General features: G+C 46.0%; 1 protein-coding gene across 8 annotated transcripts in view; it reads left to right on the forward strand.

The window, feature by feature from the left end:
* The first annotated feature begins 8,248 nt into the window (after positions 1–8,248).
* INF2 (inverted formin 2) overlaps positions 8,249–20,320 on the forward strand; it is a 43,022-nt gene continuing 30,950 nt past the window's right edge. For 4 of the 8 annotated variants that reach the window (XR_014946147.1, XM_085547769.1, XM_085547770.1 and 1 more), the window contains exon 1: positions 8,249–8,393. Coding sequence is in view for 1 of the 8 variants with exons in the window: in XM_085547772.1 (XP_085403898.1) it covers positions 9,419–9,478 (60 nt within the window). In the remaining 7 variants the exon portion in view is untranslated. Of the gene's footprint in view, positions 8,394–8,428; positions 8,575–8,979; positions 9,001–9,327; positions 9,479–20,320 lie in introns of those variants that run through there. The other 4 variants (XM_085547773.1, XM_085547775.1, XM_085547774.1 and 1 more) reach the window with 4 other exon arrangements.

Here is a 20,320-nt window from a genome sequence, read left to right on the forward strand (position 1 = left end):
CACTACAAATCCTCAGCACTAGTGGTAGTCAAGTATTTATGTATTTAGAGGCAGTGCAATATACTGAGTCATATATGCTACCACTCTCCTGCTGGAACAGATCTCTGTGTTCTTGGCCCAAACACTGAAACATACCAAAATTCTCAAGTTGTTAGAGAATGTTTATGTGTGGTTATGCCTTGTGATGCACACAGGAGACAAGTCACTCATGCCAAGCTCTGACAACTGCCACTGTGAAAACCCCTGCCTAATGACAATCAGTCAGCTGAACGTGATCAGGATGTCCAAGGGAAAAAAAAAAAAAATCACCCATTAAAACAACTGATGATTTTTGAAAGAGACTAATTTGGATTGCTTCCTTCTCAGTTACATTCCATTTCCTGAACAAAATCTCAGATGCTTACATTGCAAATACACTGTGCTTTAAGCCAGCAATTTTCTGAGCTTCCAGTACTACAGCCTAAATATTCTTGGCATTATGGGCATAAATCACAAAACAAACTGAGCAAATATGTTACATCCCCACAAAGTTTTGTGGACAACTTATCACAAACAAGTCTGCAGGCAATCACTGCCGTATGCAATTAAGCAGGTGCTGCTGTTTTGTTGTTGGAACACCTCAGGCATCTAAGGATGGTTTTGGGAAGCTGTATCTTCCCCCTTCTACACATGGAACAGAAGTGCAAGAGTCTATACACTTGCTGTAACATAGAGTTTAAGTTACATATTGTATAGTTGGAATAATACAAGTGTATAGTTGTAATTACAGAGTAAATGGATAGCCAAAGGATATCTAAGAAAAGTCTTACCAGTGCTGAGGCTTTCAGTCAAAATAGATGCACATCAATGTTGAGGCTCACCACAAAAACTCCACAAAGGAGCAATATCCAGAGAAATGCTACCATATTGGTGGTCAGCCCTTAAATGGGATCTAGGAGAGATGGAGTCAAGCTCCACCCCTTCTGAGAGCACAGCTAAATTACCTTCAGCTGTGCTCATATAGTTGACTCGTTGCTTGCCTCAGATGGTTAATTAGAGGTTCAGGCTGTGATCAACAGTTTCCCTTACGCATATAAAGACCATGTTCTGCCTTGGCTGCTTGTTGTTGGCTATAGAGTGAACAGGGATTCAGTCAAGAAAAGGTCCTAAGGAGAAGTTAAAGGGCCATGAAAGACAAGTTTAGAATCAAGACTGAGCTTATTCTACATTGATGGCAAAATCTTTTATTTCTTTGTTGCTGTACTTGAATGGAAATCCTGCTCCCTCAGGGTGGACACTGGCTTGGCCAGGGAAAGAGAGTCAAAATAAACATTTCCTTGCGGTCAGAATGGTAACAGACTGGTTACATCCTCACACTGGATCCAACTACAACCCTTTTTATTTACACCCAAGCATGATGTATGCATGTACAATAGCCAAATTAACAAATATTCCAAGCTATTGTTGTGTATGGATTATGGAGTCAGCCTTTGTTCTGCTGCATGCACCAGCTTTGAAAGAGAGCCTTTGTCAAGGAAAATGGCCTGCTGTTTGTGTCAGTTTCCCTGCCCAAAATGAATTCTACATTTCTCCCAAATACACACACTAGGCTTAAGTCTCCCTCTCACAAAGGCGCTCTGTCTGGGTGCCTTCACTTAGAACACAGATTTTATTTATTAAAACTGAGCATGAAATTCAGTGCCATGTTGATACTTACCATGTAGAACATGCTGCTTCTCAGCAAGATAGGATGGTGAAGATAGTGATTCTGGGCTTCCTCCTCCTGTCGTGGTACTTCCATTCTTCCACCACCTTGGGTAACTGTCACTACCACCTTAGCACCAAAGTGCCTTTGGAAACAAAAAAAAATCCCCTTCTTTGCTCAAAATCAGAACAAAGACCTTCTGGGGAGGCAGTAAGATGATCTTTCAAAACATCATATTAAAAAAAAATAGATAGTGAAATGGGTTTTGCAGATGGTGGGGGGCTACCTGCAGCTCAGAGGAGCAGGTGGGAAGGAAGCTCAGAGGCATGAGAGTAGATGTACCAGGATTCACCAAAGTCTCCATCCAACTAGCCCCACATTTAGTCTCTTTAGTGGCCAAACCAGATGCCTCACACTTGCTAGTCCTGTCTTAGTACAGAGTGTAGTGATACACACCCAAATACCTCCCTAGCCTCCGGCATTTTGCATCTTAGAGACTTTCAGATCCACAAGTAGTGTCTTAATAGCCCTGTCTTTTTTTATTCCATGAACTGGTCTTCAGTGATTTTTAACATCCACAACATCCTGCAGCAAGGCATTTTACAACTTAATCTCATTTTATGGAAGAATCATCTCCTGCTTTCAACTCCTGTCTCAAACTTCTATTCCGCTAATTTTCTCTGAGGATTTTAATTATTTTATTGGAAAAGACAGTAAATAAATGCATCCCACAGTATTCTCCTGGAGAAGCTGGCAGCCCATGGTTTGAAAGGGTACACTCTTAGCTGGGTGAAGGACTGGCTGTAGGGCCTGGTCCAGAGGGTAGTGGTGAATGGAATTTAATTCAGCTGGTGACTAATCAAAGTGGTGTTCCTCAGAGGTTGGTACTGGGGCCAATCCTCTTCAATATCTTTATTGATTACCTGGGTGAGGGCACTGAGTGCATCTTCATTAAGTTTGCAGATGACGTTAAGCTGGAAGGAATCATCAATTTGCCTGAGGGTAGGAAGGCCCTACAAAGGAATCAGGACAGGCTGGATGGGTGGGATAAAGCCAATTGTATGATCTTCTACAATACCAAACGCCAGGTCCTGCACTTTGGTTGTAACAATCCCACGCACTGCTACAGGCTTGGGGAAGAGTGTCTGGTAAGCTATATGGAGGAAAAGGACTTGGGGGCCAACATCTGGCTGAACATGAGCCAGCAGTGTGCCCAGGTGGCCAAGAAGGCCAGTGGCATTCTGGCTTATATCAGACATAGTGCAGTCAGCAGGATAAGGGAGGTGATCGTCCCTCTGTGCTTGACATTGCTGAGGCTACACCTTAAGTGATGTATTTCAGCTGTGACACCATCATAACAGCTGTGAAAACCAGCCTCCACTGGTTCAGATTTTTATGAGTGCTCTTGTTCATCACTTGTGAAAATGCACAGCTAATGGTGGTGATTATGTTGAAAAATATTAGTTAGTTAGTTAGTTTGTTTTTTAGTTGATAATTTTCTTTACCAAATAGTGTTATTGTATTCTTTGCAGCTGTTGTAGTTCCCATGGAAATAAATAGAAGGCATTACTTTCGGATCAATCTACAGAAGAGCAGCTCTCCTTGGTCACCAGCCAAAATGTGGGGGAAAAAAAGTTTATCACAGACTTTCTTCATTTCTTCAGGCTACAAAAGGATCTGTGAGTAAAAAGAAGTTAAAATATGGGACCAAAGCCATGGGTGGTCACTGAAATTGGCTTCTGCTATTGCAAGCAAACCCCTCAATTGCTTCTCATACAGCAACTAAGCTCCCTTTTAACTCAGCCTGGGTGTTTTTTTTTTTCCTTTCATCTCCTGACAGAAATATCACTTTCCTTACTACTAAAGAACCTCTTGCTATCTCCAGAGTAAATGTGTTCGTTCCTCATTAACACCCATTTGTTCCTCTGCCAGCATAGTTCACAAACTGCAGGAGCTGGGGGGCTTTTGTTCCCACATGGCACAGACACCTTTCCTGAAATGCTTTAAGATATCACCCCCCTCTAAACCTTCATTTTGTTACACTCCATCAGCCAAGCTCTTTTAATCTCACACTGTAAAACACCACTGTCATTCCTATTCTCTGCATCAATTTCACTTTACGCTGACCATTCTGGAAATTACTGAGAACTACCCACAGCATTACAATGGATACTCCTAGCTGAGTTGCTAGCAGATGGGACCTGCCCCCCATAGAGCTGGAGATAAAAGCAGAAGGTTCTTCTTCCAGAGCTGAAAACATTTCCAGGCTGATGAATCTTAATGCAACCAGCCTATGAGGTAGGGACAGGGAGCTCACATCACCTGTACCCACAGTTTGGTGAAAGATATCCCACCAGTGGATAAAACATCCGTGAATGTCCTCTCCTGGGTTTGTAACCAGTCCCCTTACCCAAAGCAAGTGACAGAAAGAGTGGCTTTGCTGTACTTGGATGAGTATCAGGCACACAGAGTAAGACACATTTATAGGGCAGCCAGAGCACTGACTCATTACAAAATGATCATAGAATCACTAAGGTTGGAAAGACCACTGAAATCATCTTGTCCAACCTTCAACCCATGATGACCTGCTGGTCTGTACTGGGAGAAGACTGGTGTGGCTGAATGCATCAGTTCCAGGACTGTAGCACTAGAAAGTCCCATTGCACAGGAAACATGTCCATTAATCCTATACAAAGCACTAGGCTGAGATAATGTGTATTATGTGGGAATCAGGAGGCTTTAACCAACTTGTTAAGTGCAGTGGACTTGTGTACGGGAAGCTTTTAGCCTCTTTATAACCACATTCAAGATGCAATCATTGTTGCTGTGGAAATAAACAAGATGGCATATAGAGACAGAAATGCTATCAAGTGGAGATGAGGCAATGGGAGCAGATGAGCCCTTGTAGAACAAAGGGCTCTCTCATTCTCTTGTCTAACAGAACAAAATAAGAGGCAGAGTGACTGAAAACACCTTAGAAAAATTGACTGTGCTTAGCTACGTTATATAATAGGACATCAGCAGGTCTTTATCTAAATTACACAATCAGAGGCATATCAACCATTCTGCGTTTCCAGCCTTCATAAGTGTTCTCTTTTTTTTTTTTTTAATCTTCTTCCCATTACAGCATCTGAAAATGTCTGCCTAAATCCTGGTGTTTATATGCACCATTATTGACTTGCAAACACTAGATTGCTCCCCAGAGTTCTTCCTTAATCTCCTGTGGTTCAGATAACATGAAAACACTGAGATTATCGTGTATTTGATATTACAGATAATGTCTTCATCTTCAAGGCTTTAAACCCTCCCATGGCCCCTCCGTCAGGAAAGTTCCACACTTTGCAACTCAAAACCAGAAAGTACTTCTCTTCTGCATCCTGACCTTTGCTGTAACCATTGCAAATGGATCGAATGGAGAGACAAAAAGTTCCCAACTCCTTCTGCGCAGCACATACTCTTAACCTCAACCGCTGCTGGAAACAAGTTCTGCTTTAATCCAAGCAGGGACAAACACAAAAACAGCTTTCATCATGAGACCTTGGGATGACAATTCCTGCAGCTGTGCAGTGATGACGTTCTCAGCACAGCAGATCTCTATTTAAATCCAGCTAATTGCCATAAAGAAGAATGTCTGCAGAAACATTCACTTACCACAGGCAATCCTGAGCTGTTCTGCAGCCCTATTTCCATATGTCAGGAGCCCTAGATGTTTCTGCACTCCTGAGAATGGGGCATAACCAAAAGTAGAACATGAGGAACTTGATGTGGGTCCCACAACAGCAGGAATCAACAGCTTGGGGGGAAAAAGGATCCAGATTTTGATGTAGATAGTGCAAACACAGAGAAGGGAAGGCCAATCGGAATTGGGCAGTAGTTTTCTCCACTGAATTATCTACTTTTTAAGACCTCAGTTCAGCTGCAGTCATGTTTCTCTTAACCCTTTCAACCTCTTTTGCTGTGGTAATGAGCAACAAAGGGCAGCTCTACTATGGGGATGGGAGCATAAGCCACCCCCCACTAAGACCAGGTGCGTGACATCAGTTTTTGGCCTGAGCCAAAGGAGAAAAAAATGGCCAGCAGTGGAATAGAAGAGAAAAAGCATCTCACAGTCACAGCAGTCTTGGTGTAACTGAAGGGCGACTTGGTGTACGTGGTGGACTTCACATGTTTGGGATAGAGTTGGAGTGATAGGGCTAAATGGAAATGCCAATACAGACACATAAAGCACCTTTGCTGCTCATACCCCCTGTAGACAGCGGCTGAGGTGCCCAGGGAAAGCTCAGGCTGCTTTTTGAGGGTGCAAGTTTTCAAGGTGCAAAGCACATTAGAGATCCACAATGCATCTCTAATGCTGCATCCCCTCAGCCATACCACGCCTACATCCAGCCCTGCACATACATGCACAATGTGGCTTTATCCCCACAAAGGAGCATTTTTGTGCTCACTGTTCGCCCCCGTGCTCATATCTGCTGCGGTCATGTCAGTGGAAACAAGGAGCTTTTCCACAGAGTCCTATTTTCTCTCCTTGCCTTGTCTTTGTGCTTCACTCCTGAACAGTGGCTATCATTTGTCTTCCACAGGCAAATTTTAGGGTCTTGATCACCGTCCATCTCATGTCTAGATGAGGAAGTGTAAGTGACAGATGTCAAGCATGAGAGTAAGGATGAGTTAAGCAGCAACACATGGGGAGATTCAGACTGGACATAAAGAAAAACCCTGGCACAGGTTGCCCAGAGAGATGATGGATGTCCCATCCCTGGAGACACCCAAAATCAGGCTGGATGGGGCTCTGAGCACCTGATGGAGCTGTGGGTGTCCCTGTGCATTGCAGGGGAGTTATACTAGATGAGCTTTAAGGGTCCCTTCCAACTCAAATGATTCTATGATTCTATGCAAGGAAACAACTGTCTTGTCATTTATCTACCCTGGGTATAAGGCCATGGTTTCCTGAGCACAGAACTGAAGCTTCCCTGCTGCCCCTTGGCCCTAAGGACTCAGCTGATAAATGCAGTAAATGATCCAGTACATGTAGATACTGGGTAGGAGAGCAGTCTCCAATCTGATGGTGAAAATGCCCACAGTGGTCTCATGCAGGAGACAGAAGGAGAAGGAAGACTCATAGGTCCAACCACGATGTGAGCAAGGCGTCCTGCCTTCTCCCCATGCAGCCAACCCCAGCTGTGTGCCAGGACAGCCCCAAGAGGAAAAAGGAAGAGGAGAAGAAAAATGGGCTCAAGAACAAAAAGATCTGCGGTCCCTATTCTTCTTTGCACACCAAAGTAGCAAAAACATACAGAAGAGAGATGCTGGCTAAAGCAAAGACAACAGAAGCAGCAAAAGATAATCAGTATTCCCTAATCAAAAAACAGAAATAGCTCTTTTAAAATCAGGGTAAATCCTCAGAGGAAGATTCCAGGGGACACATCCACTTTTTTCTGCAATGTGGATTTGTAAAACAAATGATCTACCTGGTTGAGTATCACTTAAGATAATGGTTGGACACATTTCTTTTAAGTAGAATAACTGATGAGCTGTGTGTGCTGCCATCCTCAATAGACGCAGCCTTCTCCCATTTCTCACCTCTCTCACCAGAAACAAAGCAGCATTTATGAGCAAAGAGTAAAATCTCTGGTCTCATTTTCCAATTTGAAGACTCCGAGGTGCTCATCACCGTGTTCTTCCCCTGTAACTATCCTCCAGCCTCCCGTAATTGCACTCAGCAGTATGAAGCTTGGCACTTACCAGCTTGCAGCAGCTCTCTGCAGTGCACTGAACAGGGTTTTCATGTCAGCTCTCCCTCTCTTCCCATCCATGATTTTTCCTGCTGGATTTCTGTCTGAATGGCAAAGCCACTACTGCACGAATGCCCCAAACCAGCACAGAAATAGATGCTGAGGGAGGCAGCATCCCAACCCACAAAGGGAAAGGATCTTTGCCACCAAACTCTCCCCACTTGGCTGATAACATGTAGGCTTAGCTCCAGTGTTACACTGCTCATCTGAAGAGCTGAAGAACTTTGCTAAGGCTGAGGGAGCTGGGGCTGTTCAGCTCCACAAGAGTGGGCTCCAGGAAGACTTGAGAGCAGCATTTCAGCATCTGAAGGGGGGCTGTAAGAAAGAAGGGGACAGACTCTACAGTAGGATCTGTTGAGAAAGAACAAGGGGGAATGGTTTCTAACTTAGGGATTCAGACTGGATATTGGGGAAAAGCTTTGTAACAGTGAGGGTGGTGAGGCGCTGGCATGGGCTGCCCAGCAAGGTGGTGGTGCTGGAGACACCCAAGACCAGGCTGGACGGGGCCGTGGGCAGCCTGAGCTGGTGGGGGGCAACCAGCCCACAGTAGGGGTTGAATCTGGGTGGGCTTTAAGATCCCTTCCAACCCAAATCATTCTATGATTTCATGATTCTCAAAGCAAAGCCACCCGTCTACTCTTTCTACAACCGCAGCAAGGAAGCAGCCCAGCAGCACATACTGACACACACGCTCGCAGCCTGATGCCCCATCTATAAGCATGGCCAGGGTGGAGTGGCTCATCCTCCACAAACTTCCCCACCAGGACCGGAGCCGGACCCTCCCTCGTCGCACCGCCCCCGCCCCGCCTCTAAACCGGGCGCGGCCGCCGCGGCTGGCGGATGGGCAGAGCTTGGTGGGTGCGTGCTCCGTTGGAGGTTGGGTGCTCGCTGCCTCCTGTCCGCAGGAGACCGCCGCGGTAAGAGCATCGGGACCGGGAGGGGGGGGATGCTCGGTAGGAGCCAGTAGGAGGAGTTGAGCTGAAATTCCCCTCCGTGGATTGCAGCCCAGCCGGGAGTCCTCTCCCAGAGCCAAATCGGCTGTGAGCAAAACGGTGTAAGGGGAAAAGCCTCCGTGCCCGGTCGGAGGCATCGCTGCAGGTGCGGTTGCTGTGCGGGAGGGTGGGACGCGGTGCGGGGTGCGGGTGCCCCGTACCATGTACCGGTGACGGAGCGGGGAGGTGGCGGCACGGGCCGGTCGCAATATTGCTCTGTGTTGGTCCGGATTTGCAGCAGGTGTGAGCTGAGGTCCGCTGGGGCTGCGGACAGCCGCTGTCTGCCCCGGGTTTCGGCTTTTATTTTGAAGCATTCTTCGGTTTTGGGGCAGGGTTTCCCAAGTCCTGCCCGGCTCTACATACTTCCCTCGTTCCACGTCCTCCCTTTTGCTCAACAGCTCTGCGCTGATGAAGTGTTTTCTTGCAACATCAGCGCCGGGATCTGAATTCCAGAGGCGGGGGGCGGAGGAGGCGTGCTGGGGTTACTCTGATCTGTGAGAAGTACCTCAAAACCGTACATCAACCTGCTGAGGTTGGGGGATTGCTTTGACCCTACGCTGCAGGCTGTGCTACTCGCTCTGCTGTCTGTGGGGGAACTTGTAACTGAAGTCGGTTATAAAGAAAAGTTGGGATCAGCCTCAGTAAGGTCGCAACCATCCTACGGAGAACAGTCTAAGCTCCCCAGTTGCTAATCTCATTTTCTCTTCCATCCACATCAGTTTGGTTTTCCACTACGCAGCTGCCAAAGTTGAGGTGGCGTCAGGGAGCTGTAGGCAGCCGGGAGCCTGGCTAATGCCTTTTGGTGCTGTTGTAAGTGAATAATCCCCTCCCAGGCTGCTGTCCAAGAATTTTGCTTCAAAAATGTGAGCACTGTACAAGGGCCATTGTGTAAAAGATCGTCTGAATGTAGGACAGGAAGGGACCTGGCAGGTCAGCAGATTGAGCACTGAATGATATTATGCCTTATTGCACACCGCTGTGATTCGTTTCTCCCTGTTCTCCTGGGAAAGGTACCTTTCAGAACTTCGCTGAATGGATAATATAACATTTCTTCCAATATGTTTCTTTCTCTCACTTTATATTGGCACGATGATTATTTAGTTCTCAATAAGCATCTTCCTTGGGCTCTTTCAGTCCTGTGATGGAAGCGAGAAGCTGAAACTTTTACAGCATATCCCCATGCTCTGTATTGCTGCACCCTCCTCATGGCTCTCTCCTACTTTCCTGCTTCTTCCCATGACGGTGCTGTAAAGGGAGGTGTTGGGTAGGACAGGCTTTCCCCACTTTCAGTGCTGACTCCACCACTGCTTCCTTCCACATGAGTGTCTGTCTGCTCCCTGTGGATATGTACTTTGTTTATTGCAATTGCTCGCCTTCCTTCACCTTGGCTCCCAGCTTTGTTGCAAGCTGTGCAGCAGGTGGCTGTGCTTCAGAGGTGTTGGAAATGGAACTCTACCCTTTCCTTGTGTGCCAGCTATGCATGGTAGGTTTCTCAGAGTGAACATGTAGAAAATGTTTCTTATCAGAGCAAACTAAGTTGCATATTGTCCCTCTTTCCCCACCATTTACTTCCATATCTCCAATTATATACTTGCTCCGCAACAATTATTCTGTTGACGAGGGATTTTTAATCCATCATTGCACCGTAACCAGCCATGAGATGGGAGTCACTGAGTAGTGGATTGCAATGCAATGCAATAGGTTAGGCAGCAAACGTAGAATCATTAAGGTTGGAAAAGACCTCCAAAATCATCTAGTCCAACTGTTCATCGCCACTGTGCCCACTAAACTGTCTTAAAGAGCTGGAGCAAGTCATGCAACTTCAGACAGTCTCAGGGCTCGTATCTGAGCTCAGATTGAACTCCCAGTTAGATCCTTGTCCTTACTATTTGCAATAAGGTCTATCAATAATGATTCAGTGGAAGTAGCACCCACTGAATCAACACAGTTAAATCATAGCATCGCCCAGCGGTGCTGAGCAAATCCAGCTCCACGCAGTGCAAAATGCCACAGTGGGCAGATGCAAACAAGCCCATCATAAAGAGATCTCTGCATTCCATTTGCAAACACTTTAACACTGTGTGCACTGTTTTATGTGACTAGGTGAAAATGGGCTAAGTTTTGTGCAGCAGCTCAGTGCAGCCTTGCAGCCCGATGCCCCTTGTGCAGGAGGGAGGCTCCCCAGAATGCTCAGTGCCTCAGGGTGAGTGTTACTAGGTGCTTCTGACCTAATCTATTATATCCTTCTGTATTATCCACCAAACTATTATTGCAGTGTTTCTCAGCGTTGCATGTGCAACAAAGCAAGCAGGCAGTTCCCTATTTCACTGCACTGAGAGCTCTTTTGTCCCAGGCTGGCAACCAAGATGCTAAGACCTAACTGGGAGAAGGTAGAAAATGAGATTAGGTTAAGAGCCTTGGCTTTGTCCTTCTTACATAAGGTGATACCTTGCTGGTAGGGCTGTTCTGAGCTTAGGTGTGGCTCTTGTCACAGCATTCGCATTCCAGCTGTGGAGGAGTGATGGAAGGAAGGGAACAAAAAGCAGTATGGGAATGCTTTGCAAAAAGGGGTCGTCCCATTTGTGCAAGGAAAGTTCCTGGTCAAGGCTGCATATCGCCTGGCTCTCTGTTCCTAGGAAGAAAAATAACCACTGAGCAACAGACAAGCCTTGTCATTGCTACCAGATGTCATTGGCATAGACAAGGAGCCGATTTTGTGGAACTGAATGTAGAAACAAATAGGGTGTGTGGAATTCATGAGCTACTGAGTCATCGCCTGTGCCGTGCAGGAGTGGCTGCAGTTAGAAAGGATTGTACAATGTGGCAGGTTTGCTGCTGTTTTGTCTTCATAGCCCTTCCTATCTGCAGAGAGCTCTGAAAGAGGGTCTGCTTTTAACAGCACAGTGATTTTTCTATTTGATGTAACCAGTGGTGTTCAGCTATTTCTGGTACTTTGATACCTGCGCTGACATTTCACAGTGCTGGAAATACTGGAGCTGCAAATCGATGAGAATCTTTAGCAGGCAATGTGTTTGCAGAAAGCTCTGTAGCATTTTTGTGGTGGTAAATTGCTCTGGGAAACCTGCTGAGCTGATAAAGGGGAGCGGGCAAAGCCAGGACTGGGACTCAGTGGGTGACACTTGGGCTCCAGGACTGAGGCACTCAATGGACTCCAGGGTGTTTTAAAAGCACCCAGAAAGTTGCAGCTCACTTCCAAGGGGACCTTGTGCCAGCACTGTGTCCAATAAGAAAATAAAGGCAAGTGAAGAGCTGCCAGATCTTGGCTGCGTGACACAATCAACTTGGTATGGGTATAGTGGGTGTCACCAGGTGGTGCTATTTAGCATTGACTTCCCGTTTATTCTTCTTACCACAACCATTATTTTGACTCATCTGAGTGTTATGTGGTATTAATTTGGGAAAATGCTTAAGTAATAAACCTTTTAAATAAACCATTTGCTCTTTGCTCTGCTGCTCCATTGAGACCTGTTGTACAGGTGCCCTTGGTTAGTCCTTTGTGCTAGAAGGACTTTTCCAAAAGGGATGCAAGAGAAACTCCAGCTGCTTAGAGCACACTCATCTTCAACGACACTTGCTTCTCCCCCATCCAAAGCATCCTGTTGCCTTCAAGCTGGTGGTGGATGCAGAAATGAAGACAGGATGCTGCTGATGGCCAGCCTGGGGCTGTGTGGGTCTCTGTGCTTCCAGCTGGGAGAGCTGAGTCACATTTTAACGAGAGAGGAGAGCTGGGGAATTTGAGCTGTACTGGGATAGCTCCAGGAAACTGTGGGAAAGGAGGTACCCTGGCGCTGTAAAAACCTAAGTTTAGTTCTTGTTTAAATGGAAAATGTTTGTGATTTTACCCTGGCGTGGGTCAAACAAAATAGAAGCCATGGGGTCTGCTTCTGTCCAGCCCTGGGAGCAGTGGGGACGTGGATGCAGCATCAGCCCCATTCCCCCTGCTTGAGAAGGGGGAAAAGGATGGCATCAATTCTGTTTACCTGTTTATTTTCAGTTTGGCCCTGTTTCTGTTGATGCAGCAAAGGAATAACTTTATTGCCCTCTGCTCTGGCAGTTAAATCACATTATTTTCAATAAGGCAGCTGTCTCCACACTGCTTCTGTTGTGCTGGTTTCTTCTATCTGGAAACTATCTGCTACTCATCATCCTACTTTTGCACTCAGCCGTCACGCCGCATGCTCTGAAAGCAGCGAGAAAGCATTGGTGTGATGGAAGCCCCAGGTAGTAACACAAGTCCTTATCCTTTAGATATCCATAAGCATTGACAAAATCCCCATCTTCTCTTTTCCAAGCTGAACGGCCCCAGAGCTCTCAGCATTTTCTCATACAGGAGAGGTTCCAGGCCCCAGTAATCTTAGTGACCTTTTGCTGGATTCCCTCCAGCAGTTCCCTGTCTTTCTTGATCTGGGGAGTCCAGAACTACACACAGTAGAATCTCCCTCACTCAGTTGGCTGCGCTCTATTTGATGTACACCAGGGTGCCAACCTCCTCCTTTGTGTGCTTCTAGCTCAGGAAGGGTTGATTCATTTTTCTGAAGCAGATTAATTATTTCTGCTATTTATAAGAAAAGAAATCCTTTAGAGTAGTCAGCTTAACACCACGTGCAGAGTGCGGTGAAGAAAAGCATTCCTACCCCAAGTAAAAAGGTCTGCGTGGAATAAGTGAGTGTGGGTTGCAGTATTTACCAGCAGTGGGCTCTGCAATTTGTGAAGTGCTCGTGAGCGTGTCTTGCTCCTGACTTATATGATAAACTGCACAAACTTGAGCCTGCCAAGGTGAGCCTGGGAGCAAATGTTTTTATTCGTTGATGGACGTTAATGACTTGTTTCCCTTCTGCTTTACATCACTGTGGTGTGGCACTTTGCTCTCCAGCAGCCAAAGCCTGGTTGAGCTGCACTGCCGCTTCCTCAGCCGACTGCTCCCCAGTCTGCTTGGCTCCATGTGCTGTTTATGCACTGATGCACTGTAGCTCCAAATTTCAGAACAAGCTGTTCAATATTCATGAGTTATTTTGTGTGTTGTTTTTTTTTTTTCCAGTTCCTGAGGTTTCTTTTAGAAGTCTGGGAATAAACTCTATGTTTTGTTATTACCATTATTGGGAGTGCACTGAACTCACACAGCTAAGCCCTAAACATGGCCTCTGTTTAGCTGGGACAAAGGTGGGGTGAAAGACTATGGCAACAATGAGTTGTTTTACAAGCCTGTAATTCCCAAATCTCCACTTTGGTAACACCTGTAAGCAAATGTGAGAGCAAGCCTTATAGAGGTGAATCGCATATAAAATGATATCCTAACATTTGTTGTGTATTTATCTATCAGAAAGAGTAGTAATGCAATGGCACAGCTGCCCATGGAGGTGGGGGAGTCACCTTCACTGGAGGTGTTGAAGAGCCATGGAGATGTGGGCATGGTGGGATGGGTTGGGTTTGGACTGGCTGACGTTATTGATCTTTTCCAACCTTAATGATTCTGTGATTACACGATTTCTTTTCAAAGACAAACAAAAAAGTAACAGCATCAACACCTTGTTTCTAAAGTGTTTAAAATGATTTCATAAGGAACACTAGAAGAGATTATAGAGTATCCCAACTTGGAAGGGACCCATAAGGATCATCAAAGAAAGCATAACATAAAATACCCTGTATTTATGTTACACCTGGTTATGTTATTATGTTAAAATATATCATGGGACTATTTTGTCCCCAACATGAGAATATCTCATTGCAAACCTCCAGGTGGTTGAAGCATGTTAAAATCCCTTCACATTGATTACAGGAATGTGGCTTAGTACAGGAATAAGAGCTTTTAGGAGGGATAGCTTTAGCTCCTCTTCAAACAGTGCAATAAGCCACTCAGTGCGCTGGGATTACCGCTTATAAAAGAGACGTCAAACTTTTTCACCTAGCAGTGGAGAAAATAGTCTGAAGGGATGTTTGGAGTGATTATCTTAGAAATAATGCTAAGCCATTCTCCTGCTCTATTCATGAATTTGTTTCAAATGCCTCAAATGCTTAAGTTTTGGAATTAGCACCAGGGCATGTTCTCTGGTTGCTCTTAGTAACATCCACAGCCATACAGCTCCCAGGCAGGTATCTGGGGCCAATCTCCTTAATGTGTGTGGTGTGTGCCTTGCTGTGCCATTAGGAATCCTGGCAGCAATCACCCTTATCAAAACAAAAGCACTCAGGATGTTTGCTCTTGGGCTGATGGCTCACTGCGATGGACTCCACATGGACCATGAGCTGTTCAATTGGAACAGCCAATGTCCATAGAAAGGAATCACATCTGCAACCTGCTTGAGGAGCAGGTGGAAAAATACAACCTCCTTAAGGGTCCCTTCTGGTGTCCCCACAGATTTTTTTTCAGTAGATGCCCTCAGGCCTTGACATGGATCTGAGCTGCTCTTTGGCTCCAAAGTGCATGCAACCTCCTGCAGAGCTCTTCCCTTCCTTCTCATGCACTGCAATGTAGTTATGCAAGATGAAGTTGCTGAAGATGTAACCAGTGTGAGCACATGCATCCTTTAGAGACCCATGTATGCGTCTGTGCCATTTGCTCTTGGTAAAACTGCTGATGCAGGGTTCATTTTTATTTCTTTCTTTCTTTATTTGCAGAAGATGTGGTCATCTCCTGCTTAGTGAATTGTGGAGTTCATGGTGCTTCCCCAGCTGAAAGAACCCTCCCCAAAACAGGATGTGTTTTGTTATAGGAACTTCCTAGAAGAACTGTGGGCTGAATGTTTTTTGACGTTTAAAATAGATCTACCCCATTAGATACAATGTTCCAGGAAATAGACACGTGCCAGAAGCAGCTTGGTCCTTGATTTTCATTATCTGAAGTGTCCATCAGATAGATACTTACTTCAAGAGGCCTTTTTTCCTTCTTTCTCTTTCCTTTTACCATCAACTTCAGCAAATGTATTTGGCAGAAAGGCAGACAGATGTCGGTGTCTCGAGGGCTGGAGTTAAAATCTGTTCAGTCTCTGAGGAGAGAATTCAACCAAGATGTCCTCCCCAGTATCTTCCCCCACAGCTCTTCTGGACCTGCCTGCCCTTTGGCATAGGATCACCATACACAGGACAGGCGCTGATGTCAAATCATCTGCAGTTCTTCCTGACACCTTCATTTCCCCCCCTGAGATCCCACAAGCACATGCCCATTCACCTTCCTTTGCTTTGGCACCCAACAAGTGGTCACAGAGAGCTGCTCCCCGTTGCCAGATCTGTTCCTGTGCTGAAGGCTTGCAGAAGCCCTGCAGTTCTGGGGCTGCTTTTCTGCTTTTTTAGCCTGATTTCACTGCTTCTGCTCTTTTTTATTATTATTATTGTTCTTTTTATACATGGGAGTCGGTGCAGCCTTTCAGGAAACAAACATTTCTGGCATATCTTTTAGGTCCGGAGTTCAGATGAAACCTGATGGCAGCTGATAGCTCTTTAAATTCCTTGTCTTGGCTGCCAGAACAGGGTTTTGTGACACCAGAGATCCTCTCCTGCAGGATTTTAGTCACTTGATTCTTCTCTGCAGCCTTGCTGTGCATCCACTGCCTCCCAGTAACCAGGGCAGTGACTGGGAGCTGCACCTCAGGAATACACAGTGCTCATGTGCTGATGTAAAATCCATCATGGAGGAATGTTTATCTTGGACTGTAATACTTCCTACAGCAGGACGGAGAACTGCGCTAAGTCATTTCCTCAGCACTGAATTGTTACGGTGAAACTGCCTTAGTTAGAAAACACGGGGCAAAGGCTTCCCTTAAAGCAAGCTGGATTTGAGCCTAGGGACAGGCGGATTGGTGTATTCCAGGGATAGGTTGGATGGGGCCTTGGGCAGCCTGATCTGGTGCCTGACTTAGTGGATGGCAGCCTGCCTATGGTAAGGAGCTGGAACTTGGTGATCTTTGAGGTCCCTTCTAACCCAAAGCACTCTGTGATTCATTTCTGATGCAGCCGGAACTGGTGCAGTGGTGCTCCTGGACACAAGTACTGAGTTTCTCTGTTAGAGCAGGGAACTTCACCCTGTGGGTGATTTATGCTGGTTGGAGGCCTCATGGAGGAAGAAAAAACAGCATCTGAAGCGTAATGGCTGCCACGAGCCAGGCAGCAGGACGCTGCTGACATGGGCCGTGCTGAAATATTCACAACTCAATAAAAGCCAGCTCTCGGCAAGCACCTCCCAAGAGAGTGAATGCAGCCATTTCAGAGCTCTGTGAAAACCCAACCAGAAGCAGAACAGAAAAGATTTTTCTATTAAAATGAGTTATAAAAATCCTCAGAGCCTTGAGCTCAGGCCAAGCTCGAGGCACAGGAATGTAGGAGTGCTCAGAACAAGCAGCATTCCTAAAGCCACATCCCTGACATGGAATGATGTCTGCTGGGTGGGCAGCTCCGGGAGAGGCATCACCCGAGTTATATGCACCTTCAACACCCTGCTGACTTTGCAGTGCTATAGGACCCAATGCCACAAAGCCTTGCAGCCAACAAAGGTGGGGACAAGGATGGTTTTCCATCTGTCTCACCCTGGCCAATTCCATCCCACCTTGGTCAACTTTCTTCTTTTCCAGTTATATATATTAAATATATTTTCTTCTTCTCACCCTTTGTCAGATCATTTTCCTGCTCTGAGTCATCTCACATCTTTTGTTTAGAGCCCAGGGACTTCATGCAGATCCCCATCTCCAGCACAGAGCGAATGAAGGGGGTGACAAATGACATGCAAATACCTTTCCTGGAGGCTACAGGAAAGTTATTTGCTTGCACCATTCACAGACTGATATTTACATACTATTAAATGCTGACATCCTGTTGAACTTTCTTGTAGCTGTGTGATTTGCAGACAATTGCTAGTTTGGGGATTTAAACCTTAATGACTGAGGGCTGCTTGGCAGAGGAGAACATGAGCTGGATTGGGAAGTGAGGGCTCACAGTGCTGTTTCAAGACCATCCTTTTAGGTGAGAGAGACCAGAGAGTACTTTGGCTTGAGCTCCAGGGCAGGAATTCATTTTTCTGTCCTCTGGGCTTCCTGTGGAGGTGTTTAAAAGTTTAAAAAAGCAAAACAAAACAAGAAGCAATTGCAGGTTTTTGGCTCTTATAGTATCTGTTTGGTTGACAGCTTCCCACTGCGAGCAAACCGTGAGGATCTTAGAAAGTTATGACTGCACTTTGCATGTTGCTGGGTAACAGTTTCTGCCTCTCATGTGGCCATCAAATCATCTTCATAAATTGCATCCTAAAATGCCAAATGGCATTGGCACTGCTGGGACAGGAGCTGTGGTGGCTCCAGACATGCCATAGAGCCCAGCATGGTTTCCTTGGGACCTGGAAAGGAGTCGAGATGCCATGAGGAAGCCCTGGTGATGGGATACGGCATCGTGCTGTGGGTTGTGTTGAGCGCTGCTGGGAGCGCATCCACAGTGTGCATGGAATGGGTGCTGGCTGCCACGTGGCATCACTGACCCAAGACCTGCAGTAGCAGTTAAGGATGCTGCAGGGCTCTCATCTGCCAGGGCAAGCTTTTCAAATTGGTTTGGCTGATGGGGGAGGATCAGGTGTTGATTCTGGCTGTGTTTCCTCAGTAGCAGCGGCCATTTTTGGCTGTTGCACTAATTTCTTTTAAACCTTGCTTGCCAGGATAAGGAAAATTGGTTACTGAGCATCTGACTGTGTTACTGTTGCAACTCTTTCTAAGCCCATTTAAATCTAAGCTAGAGCAAGCTTTGAATATAAATATGACTTTCAGTGGCTCTGAAGATCCTATCACAAACATCCTTGAGCATCTCACTTGAGTGTGATTTGTGCGTGGTTCCTGCAGCAGACTAATGATTTATTTACTTGTTTGTTTGCTGGGGAGGAAGCAGACACAAGTGTTAACCCCATCACTGCCAATCCACTGAGTAGACCGGGTAACCACTTGTTTGTGCAAACTACCACATGATACTGTAGCTTATATCTGGCCAGGAGAGAGAATCATAGAATTGTTTCAGTTGGAAGGAACCCTTAAATGTCATCTAGTTAAACTCCCCTGCAATTAACAAGGACAACTACTTCAGGTGCTCAGAACCCCCTCCAGCCTGACCCAGAATGCCTTAAAAGACAGGGCATCCACCACCCCTGTTTTGCAGATCTTGCCTCTGACTGGCACGACTCACTTTCCCACTAGATTCTTAACGTGAGCTCCCCTTGTTTCTACTGACAGCAATGGGCCTTCACCAGGGGTCAAACTGTGCCTAAAATAGAGCTGCCCCCCTCTTTCAGCATGTAGGAGGATGATTTCATTAGTTGGTGTGCACCGAGCTGCTCAGACACTGCACAGGAAAGCACAATAGTACAAATGAAAGCAGGAGGAGGAACAAACCCATCAGGCTTTCTGAAGTGTTTTTGGAAAGCGCAGAGCCAGGATGTTGTTTCTTTATAGTGACTGAGTAGACTGACATGTTGCAAAATACAAAAGCTCTGCATATTCCCAGCAGTGGAGTGAAAACTGGAACTACCCAGAAGCAAAACCTATCATTAGCAGACAGCAAAGCACAGCAGCCTCTCCAGCACCAGGAGCAAGCACAGAAGGGAGGGAGGGGCTGAGCAGCCCCCAAAAAAGCTTTTCTTAGGGCCAAGGTTGTGCAGCAGCCTCATTGAGAGTAGAGACGTGATTTAATGAAGGCAGAGCATGAAGTCTGCCCTCCTCAAAGGACATTCTCTTCCCAATGGCATCTCTTTGTCCAGCAATATGGGCATTGGGTATGAGTGATTCTGAATCTGTAACTTTTCTCACTTTCCTTCTCTTCCAGTCCTATCAAGTAGTCCTGAAAAATCGTCCTTTGCTTGTCCTCCTGGGTCCTTGCTGTGATCCATGGCATCCTGGAGGCGTGTAATAATCAAGACTGAATGCTGTGCTGTACAGCTCTGTTCTCTCCAGCAACACAGGGTGGAGGAAGTATTGACATGCCCTGATTTATCCCCCACAGATGTCATCTCCCTAGGAGCTGGCTTTTACTTGGAGGAAAAAAGGGCACACAATGCTGCAAAAAAGCTTCTGATTCAGAAGGAAAGGAAGAGGAAAGTTTAAAGGACCAGGCTGAATGGATGCAGGGAGCATCATGGCTTTGCAAACCCAATGATCCAGGCAGTTAACACCATGAATTAGTGTTGCTGTCAGCAGGAGCAAGAGGATGAGCATTTCATTTATGATGACTCTCCTCAAATTTGACTGCTCAGGAGTACTTTTGTATTCAGACTTCTGCAGATGACATTCCCCACCAGGTCTAACCTAGCTCCAAAGATGAGAAGCAAGATCAGCAGGGCACTGTTTATCCCAGTGTGAGCTGTGGGTGTCCCAGTGCAGGGAGCTGGCACCAGGACATGTCCGAGGGAGCAGCACTCATGCTGTGCTGAGGGTGCAGATGAGGAGGGCACTGTGCTGTCAGCCAGAAACTGGGGACCTCACTTCCATCACTGCACTGCAGTCCATTTTAATCTCATAACTGTCCCCACTCCACAGCCATCATTTACCTGCTGGTAAGCTCCTGTAGTCAGAGAGGTAAAAAGGGGAAGCCAGCAGCCTTCTGAGGATGGAGCTGTGCAGCTTCACAATACTGTGCTTCATAGAAAACAGGAGAAGATGCTGCATTCATAATATATCACTCATATCCATGTTTGTAAACAGATTTATCACACCATCTGTAGAATTGTGCTGCAGTCTCCATATTTATTTTCTTCCCATTTATATAGCACAGCTCCTATTTAATTAATTTCATTTTTACAGTTATTTACATTTACCTCTTTTTTTTTTTTTTCTTCCCCACAAAAAAGGGAATACACTCTGTGGGAGACAATATTT

Source organism: Coturnix japonica, chromosome 5, assembly GCF_054131305.1.
Source record: "Coturnix japonica strain WE chromosome 5, WE-NBRP24, whole genome shotgun sequence".
Taxonomy (NCBI): Eukaryota; Metazoa; Chordata; class Aves; order Galliformes; family Phasianidae; genus Coturnix; species Coturnix japonica.